At 39.1% G+C, this 8,907-nt stretch overlaps 1 protein-coding gene across 8 annotated transcripts in view; it reads right to left on the bottom strand.

Moving 5' to 3' along the window:
* Positions 1-2,923: 2,923 nt before the first annotated feature.
* Positions 2,924-8,907, bottom strand: part of MBTD1 (mbt domain containing 1) — a 78,838-nt gene continuing 72,854 nt past the window's right edge. For 6 of the 8 annotated variants that reach the window (XM_061615987.1, XM_061615989.1, XM_061615988.1 and 3 more), the window contains one exon: positions 2,924-6,995. In XM_061615987.1, coding sequence (XP_061471971.1) covers positions 6,877-6,995 — 119 coding nt within the window. In that variant the 3' untranslated portion in view covers positions 2,924-6,876. The remainder of the gene's footprint in view (positions 6,996-8,907) is intronic. The other 2 variants (XR_009761294.1, XR_009761295.1) reach the window with 1 other exon arrangement.

Genomic DNA, 8,907 nt, shown 5'->3' with positions numbered 1-8,907 from the left:
AAAACTGACTGGGGGGGGGGAGAGAGGGAGAGCTGGAGTGGGCAGGGGAGGAGAAGGAAAGGCAGGTCAGATCATTTACATGCTTATTGAGTTCAATCGGATTTATTCAAATGCAATCATGGTTAGGATAGGTAAAACTGACTATGGGGGTGGAGAAGGAGAAGAGGAGAGTAGTTGTTATGTACCTTCAAGGCGATTACGATTTATGGCGACCCTGTGAATCAGTGACCTCCAAGAGCATCTGTCATTAACCACCCTGTTCAGAACTTGTAAGTTCAGGTCTGTGGCTTCCTTTATGGAATCAATCCATCTCTTGTTTGGCCTTCCTCTTTTTCTACTCCCTTCTGTTTTTCCCAGCATTGTCTTTTCTAGTGAATCATGTCTTCTCATTATGTCTCCAAAGTATGATAATCTCACAGTTGTGGTTTAATTTGTTCTAAAACCCAGTTGTCTTTTTCGCAGTCCATGGTATGTGCAAAGCTCTCCAACACCACATTTCAAATGAGTTGATTTTTCTCTTACCTGCTTTTTTCCCTGTTGAACTTTCACATCCATACATAGAGATCGGGAATACCATGCTCTTAATGATCCTGACCTTAGTGGTCAGCGATACATCTTTGCATTTGAGGACCTTTTCGAGTTCTCTCATAGCTGCCCTCCCCAGTCCTAGCCTTCTTCTGATTTCTTGACTATTGTCTCCATTTTGGTTGATGATTGTGCCGAGGTATTGATAAACCTTGACAAGTTCAATGTCCTCGTTGTCAACTTTAAAGTTACATAAATCTTCTGTTGTCATTACTTTAGTCTTCTTGACGTTCAGCTGTAGTCCTGCTTTTGTGCTTTCCTCTTTAACTTTCATCAGGATTTGTTTAAAATCATTACTGGTTTCTGCTAATAGTATGGTATTGTCTGCATATCTTAAATTATTGATATTTCTCCCTCCAATTTTCACACCTCCTTCATCTTGGTCCAATCCCGCTTTCCGTATGATATATTCTTTGTACAGATTAAACAAATAGGCTGATAAAATACAATTCTGTCTCACACTCTTTCCAATTGGGAACCAATCGGTTTCTCCATATTGTGTCCTTACAGTAGCCTCTTCTCCAGCGTATAGATTGCGCATCAGGACAATCGGATGCTGTGGCACCCGCATTTCTTTTAAAGCATTCCATAGTTTTTCATGATCTACACAGCAAAGGCTTTGCTGTAATTTATAAAGCACAGGGTGATTTTCTTCTGAAATTCCTTGGTTCGTTCCATTATCCAATGTATGTTTGCAATATGATCTCTGGTGCCTCTTCCCTTTCTAAAACCAGCTTGGACGTCTGGCATTTCTTGTTCCATGTATGGTAAGAGGGAAGGAGAAAGGGAGGGGAGCAGAAAGAGGGGGAGGGGGAAGGATGGGAGGGGGAGGGGCAAGGGAGTTCATATGCATGCTGATTGAGTTCAGTGATACTAACTCCAGTGCAATCATGCTTAATATAGGTAAAACTGACCAGGGGGAGGAGAGTGGGTGGCTGGGTGGGCACTGGGCAGAGGGGAAGCCCCTTTCCAAAAGGAAAACATTGTGAACAGTATCGTTCTTTTTCAGCGTTTCCCCCACATTTTTATTCTACAGCAGGCACATGTAGCTTCCCACCCAAATTTAAACCAAAGCTGTCCCTGGCCACATCCACACCAGGCCTTTATTTCACTTTAGGCAGTCATGGCTTTTCCCAAAGACCTGGGAAGTGTAGTTAGTGAAGGGTGCCGAGAGTTGCTAGGAGATGCCCTGTTCTCCTCACAGAGCTTCAATCAGAGTGGCTCACTCTTAAACTACTCTGGCCACTCGGAACTCTGTCAGGGGAATAGGAGTCTCTTCTGAGCCCCCTTCACAAACTACACTTAAGACAATTCTTTGGTGGAAGCCATGACTGTCTCAAGTGAAATCAAAGTGGTGTGAGTGTGGCCCCGATTAGGCAAGCACAGCAGCTTTTAGAACCCTGACAATTGGTTCTTACTGAGCATGCCCGACATAATTGAGTTCAAGCCAAAATTTCTTATATTAAAAAAATGCCTGGCTGATTTTCAATTAACTTTTAAACTGCAGAAGATGAAGGTCAGAGTATGGGGCAAGGTCAGTAATAGGATTCCAGGTACTCTGTGAGCATGGCTGATTTTTAACTAATTTCAACAGGTTATGAGAACTGACAGAAAAAAGTCCAAAAGGGATCTGGTTTTTCTCTCTCTTTACACTTTGAACTCTCAATTCTCTGTTTTGTGTATCACCATGAAAAGCAAGCATTTCTGAGTTCAGGACTATAAGTTCTGTAAGGTTTTGTTTCGAAATGAGCTTATGGGAAGCATCAGAATGGCACGGGGGTATTTTCAATTTAACATTGCGGAATGTGAGAAATCCATGCTGGCTACAGTATACAGCCACTCTTGTGGCTGTGTAATATTCTATAACCTATATTGCAGGAGACTGTAGGGCTTGCCTAATAATAGCTGTTTTTAAGCCTTTTTATTGGAGAAAGAATATCTTCTGGGCCTATAAACCCAGCACTGGATTTGGAAAGGAAGAAATCCCCATGTGTCTTGTTTCTAGTTGTTAATTAAATCCAGTACTAAGAAGCCATAGTGTTTTAGATCTAAAGATCTTCCTGCATCAGTAGATGCACTCCTGCAGAAACAGGGTAGTTAAGGCCCAGACACATCTCAGCTTCTGTAGTTCCCCCCTCTCCGAAGTCACACATAAGGGAGGCCCTGTGCGTGTGTGTGAGAGAAGATGCATGCATGCCAGGGAAAACCTTTGGGTCAATGACAGCATTTAAGGATATTCGTAAAGATGAGAGAAAAATCCATCCACCTGATTTTACTTTAACATTTTTATTTTGTGTAAAAAAGGCAAATTTAGTGAATTATTTTCATCTTGTACACAAAGTTATATTTTTTAATGCTTTTTCACATCCATGCTTGAAAATCTGCAGTCTGATAAAAATGAAAGTAACATTAATTTCTTCAAAAGCATTTTTCACTGAGTTATATACATTTCATTAGAGGTTTTAAAACGCTCCCATTTGACCACACAAGTTACCAGAAAATAAAAGATTAAATTTATACAGATATTGATCTATATCAAATACATACAGAAATGATGTAAAAACCCTATTCAACTTTTTTTAAAAAACTTCTGCCCTGATAGTTTTTCCAGTGGCAAAAGTTGATGCTTTTTTTCTTTTTTTATAAATGGCTGAGACTTTACTTAAATATGAAAATTAAAAAGAAAAAATCAATTTAATCACAGTTTTAATCCCTTTCCAATAAAGGATTGTTACCAAATATATTAGCACCATAATACAAATATTGATGGGAGAAGGTGTTCACATCACATAAAAATGACAACAATAAAAACAAACAAACACTGAAACCCGTGTTAGTATCAATAGAACAAGAAACTGATCACTGCTTTTGCTTTTCTCAGATTCAGCAAGGAATTTTAAACATAAAAAACGGCCAGCTATAAAATGTTGAGCTGTAAAAAGGAGCACTTACAGCGTAACTTTACCTTCTCTGTGGTGCCGCCTTGTTTTAAAAAAATTTGCTATGTGCTGAATACTGAAATAAGCTGACCCTTAGCATCATTACAGGCGTCAAATCCCTGACCAACTCCCCCCTGACACAATCCCAATTTGTTTGCATTAATTAGTTCACAGTAAAATAAAAAGAATGTTCTCAGAGCTAAATTATACAAAAATGCATGCATACCAAAGCAATTAAACTCGATACTAAGAAAGCTCACTGTCACCCAGTCATCTGCTGTATTAAGAGGCCACAAATAAATGTTGCTTAGAATCAACACTGAAGAAACAAAAAATAATCCCAGGCAACTAAACTGGAATAGGGACTTTTTAAAAAATAAGCTTCATAGCTTTTAAATTAGGAGCAATTTTTAAGAATAGTTGTTTCCATATTTAAAGTTTCTATCATATGCACATTATGTATCAGGATGTGGAATCATTTCTACAGGCAGAAATGGGAAAAACAAAGATTACCAGTGCTACCAACTTAACACCTCTAAAATCTACCTCCAAAACCTGAGGACTGACAACATAGCACTAGCCAACATTATCACCCTGCAGCACAATTCTTGGTCTGATAAGGTCCAGCAGGACTTTCTGGTACTGGTTCAAGTTCACTTTCTAGGCTGATGTGGTAAGGATTAAGTGGGGTTATGGATGTTCCAGGAGCTGCCATATTCAACAGAGGTAGAAGGAGGATTGCCGCCCTTGATCCTGACAAAGGCTCGATGCCCTTATAGCTGCATGACCAGCAGAAATTCAACAGGTGAAGTATTCTAAACATACAATGTGCAGTGATAAAGTATCTTCTGAATTTCTAAGAGGTTAAAGATACAGAATTTTTGCCAGGAAAAAAGGGGGCAACTCAGCCTAAAGGGTATGTTGTGTTGGTTCAAAGCTCAAGCTGGGATTTCTATGACCATACCAGTGTCAATTTACATACAAATATCTCACTCTGGCTTTCTTTTCCTCATGATAGAGGACACTAACATGGGCCTTGTCCTGTATCTCTTTTTCATGTTGAACAGATTTTGCAAGACGTCCCTACTAAAATCAGAAGAAATACTTGTACTAAGTCCTTCAAAGTCAGGTGCTGTGACATGTGTAGCATGCTGGCCCTTGAGCACTACAATCTTGATTTTGCCAGGCCTGCCGAGACAGTTTATCTTAAAATGTGAAGAATACTTGGTTACAATTCCATCTGGTGTCTCAGTTTGCCTTCTAGGTCATTCTGAAAAAAAAACTCGTCTGATGACATGGATCATCCTTTCGGAGAGGCACTGGCATAAGGACTGAAAAAAAATTACAGAAAGGAAAGAAAAATAAGAGATCTCAGGCCAGTCTTTATTAAGACTTTTGGAAAGACTGGTTGAAATCCAGTGAACCCCCTTTGTGTGGCTGTGTACACACACAAAAAATACAGCATTTGCTCCCCTCCCCCAAGAACAGCCCTCTTCTGTGGCATTAGGAGCTGCTTTGTAAACTGGGGAAGCTTCAAAACAGCTGAAATGCAGCATTTTTGGAAGGGGGAGGGCATTCTATCCAGGAAAAAAAATGCAGCCCAGCTCAGCCCAGATCTCTTTTGGGGATCATGACTGTAATCTTTTTAGGGACATACAATATCTAATTACCACCTAAGTTCACAAGTATTTGACACCTGATAATCAGTTTAAAAATGTGTTCACATGAAGCAGTCAAAAATGGCCCAGCTATATGAAAAAAATAGAAGTTGTTCTCATACATTCCTATACTGTACAGAAAAAATGTACTTCCAGTAGATACTACAAAATTTTATACCATTATCCCCTCTTGCATAGAATGTGGTAAACCTTTGCATATCACCAATGGCATATCACCAACAATAGAGCAAGATAATTAAGAAAAAAATCAGAATTGCTGGTTTTCAACTTTCTATGCATTTTTTAAAATTCCAAAACATTTATATGCCAAAAAAAATCATCTCTGGGGCTTTGCGAGTTGCTAGTGTTAAGCATTAGGCTTAAAGGGTGTAGAGGTTAATCTATAGGATTACTTTCTTCTAAATCCTACCCTAGAGTCAATAATTTGACAGTTATACTGCTCTAAAGAGGACCTGCTATGACCCAGAAGCAGTTATAGAACATAAACAGTTAATTCCTGAGAGTTTAGTTAATGAACCTTACTGGTAAAAGCAAAACTCTTGACACGCATCATCCTGTCACAACACCGCAGAGTGGAAATGTCAGCATGTTAAATTCTGAGAATGAAACCATCTGCTAATATCCACATAGTTTCAACTCTTGGGGGAAAGATTCCATATAAGTCAGCATTCTTGCCACACCAGTCACTAAAACATTTTGCTTTAAAATGGTATCAGCAGCCAAGTCAAAGAAAATGTGAGGCCCAAAGCAGGTCCCAAGCCAGTTCAATTCACAAGCTAAAAGCTCTTCCTAATGGGTAGGGAAGCAAAATGCTTTGTCTTCCTCTATTTGCTTCTTCCAATGCTGTCTTCCACCAGATGGAAAACAAGCCTGCTGAAGCTTCTGTAGAAAAAGGCCCTTTGAGTCTGTTTCATTTTTGTTGCACAAGAAAAGTGTCCCAACCTCATGTCCATCTTGAAACCTATCCAGCTGAAACATGCTGAAGCTTTGCTGATCAATTGCGTGAATATCCCAAAACTTAAAAATGTGAACAGGAAACCACAATGCAGCAGTATCCGGTCCAGACCCAATGGCCTTCACAAAGATTGGGCCACAGCTTGGTTCTCCACAATCTTAAGCAGACTCTTGAAAACTGTGTTGCCACTTCCAGGATAAACCTTTTTTCAGACTCCATTCTCTCACCCTATTTTGGTATGCTTTCACCACCCTAAAACTCAAGTCCAAAGGACAGGGTATGACTAGTGGAGCTTTAAATTCAGAATCTCCCAGCTTGTACCAGAAGGCTCACTTGTTACAAACAGTTCATTTGTTTTCCCCCACTATATTACCACCTCATCTTCCTCAAAGGGTTTCCTGCAATCCTGCTATAATTAAGCTTTTAATTCTTACCAAAAAATTAGAATCTCATTTTTAACAATGCACAATAAATTTGAACTTGAAAATATTACAAAAATTCTTTTAAAAGCTTCAAATACAACACAAGTGTCTTTTTTTAATAAATTGAAAAATCTTTTTTCACTAAAATAGTTTCCACGTCCTCCAAAAATTCTGAATTGAAATCTTGTCTGCAGTTAGCAAAGTGCCCTTAGTAGAAGCCATCAAACTGTATCATCAGAACGGGAACATCAGTCTTGAAGAAAAGCTCTTTTGTACCATCCTGCTCTGAATTGGCCTTAGGGTTCTTGTTTGATGTAGTGGCTGGCTGACCCATTGCTTTCCTGATCAGATGCTCCTTGAAAAAAGCTGTATTCCTCTCCATCCAGCAACTCCTCCTTCAGCTGCAGTGAGGATACTAAACATGAAAAAGGAGGTTAAAAAGTGCAAAACTGGTGAGGACGTAGGGAGCAACACATTTCCTTTCAGTTCAGACTCTGAAATTTTCAATCATGCTCCAACTTTTGTTGCTATACTGTAACAAGATGTAAGCCCCAAATTTAACACTGAAAAACTAAATTTTAGATCAAGTACATATATTGAAAAGCACCAAGCTCATAGGCTGAAACTGAAAATGTGACCAAGAAAATAAAATTTGGCAGTGGGGAAGGGAAGAGGAAGAAAAGGTAATTCAGTGATAACCATTTAGTAATCGTGGAGAGATTTGATTTCCACTCAGAGTCCTTATTGTCATTCCCATTCCTTGTGGAAATCTTTTTGGAGGAAAACAAGGCTTCCAGCATTGGTGGCTGGAAAAAAGAGCTATAGAAGGGGGGCCTGACAACTAGGGCCTTGAACAGAAACACAATTTCATAGTTGGATCCCCCTAGCAAGGGGATCCACTACATTAAGTTATTTCATTTTACTGTTATTACCTATTATTTCCATAACATTTTCCACCACATTACATTTATATTATTTGCTCTCATATAAATACCCTCTCCCATTAACCACTATTTGTATGCAATAGACTGGTTTCCAAATCCCAACTCGCCTAGTTCTCACTCAGTAGTTTTAAAGAATGTCACTCTCTGCCTCAGTTTGAATGGTTTTCCTTTAAACCACTCAAGGAGATTGAGCTGAGTTAGGATTTCAAAGCCAGCTCCTTTTGGATCCAAGTCTAACAGTTTGTATGGGACTTCACATTGACTCTCATAATTAAAAGTCAAGGAAATAGGCTGGTGAAGAAACATTGTACAGTCAGCACCTAGACAGTAGAGTTATTTATTGGAGAAAAAGGAAAAGGTTTTTTTCAAACCCCTATAAGCTTAGACTATTTCTGCAGCATTGGTATCAAAATAAACAGATAAATTAGTGCTGCCACCCAATTTTTTTAAAAACGTAGTTGATTAATTGGATTTTTCTAAAAGATCCGCTTACTAGTAGAAACAATTCTAAAACCATACTTTTCATAGTGCAGGTACCATTTTAGACAAGATGTTCACTTTTCTCACACCATCATCCAACCTCTTCTAAAATGGTCACCACCAGAACACATAAAATCGTAATAATTACAAATAAGGAAGTTCTTTTCAGGTAGACAAGAATTAAATTATATATATGTTCAGGCTGCTTGATGAAGATTATATATATATGAGCAACAGTACTACCAAGATCAATACTCACTGAGTGCCACAGCCCAGCCGCAGGTTTACCCTCAGTGAGTATTGATCTTGGTAGGACTATTGCACATACCCACAATGAGTACTTGTTGTGACATCAACAGAACAAGTAAAATCGTTCATTGCAAAGCAACCGTGTTGGTCATATAATCCAATGTCCTATCTCAATTCTCTTTTAATTATGACAGCTTTTTATATATATTAAAAATAATTATTTTGTATTACCCAAGTTTTCCTCACACTAAAATAATTCACTTTCTTCAGCAGTTCCTCATATCTTGCTTCCTAGACTCTAGACTTCCTAGATTTGCTTGTCTTACAATTAGCTTGTGTGTAAGTCTTCTAGGAAGAGCCTCATCAGACTGAATAAAGCAGCAGCATTGCCTCCTGTATCTTGCACACAGTGGCTCAGACCCCCTAATCTGCACACGGGACACTTACGCCTTTCCAAAAAGGGATGGGTGGTCAGGCTGAAAATGTATTTATTTGATTTATACCCCACCCTTTCTTCCAGTAGGAGCCCAGGGTGGCAAAAATGGCAGTTGTCTGTTTGGCAGGTACACATGCAAACCTGATCAAACATGGCTCTCCATAGGTGTAGTTCCAGGGGCTGAATGCCAGTGGTGAGTGGGGCCAGGGGCAAAAGTA

The sequence above is a fragment of the Rhineura floridana genome, chromosome 3 (genome assembly GCF_030035675.1).
Source record: "Rhineura floridana isolate rRhiFlo1 chromosome 3, rRhiFlo1.hap2, whole genome shotgun sequence".
Classification (NCBI taxonomy): Eukaryota; Metazoa; Chordata; class Lepidosauria; order Squamata; family Rhineuridae; genus Rhineura; species Rhineura floridana.
The sequence above is the reverse complement of the archived record's forward strand: the minus strand, read 5'-3'. Positions and strand labels throughout refer to the sequence as shown.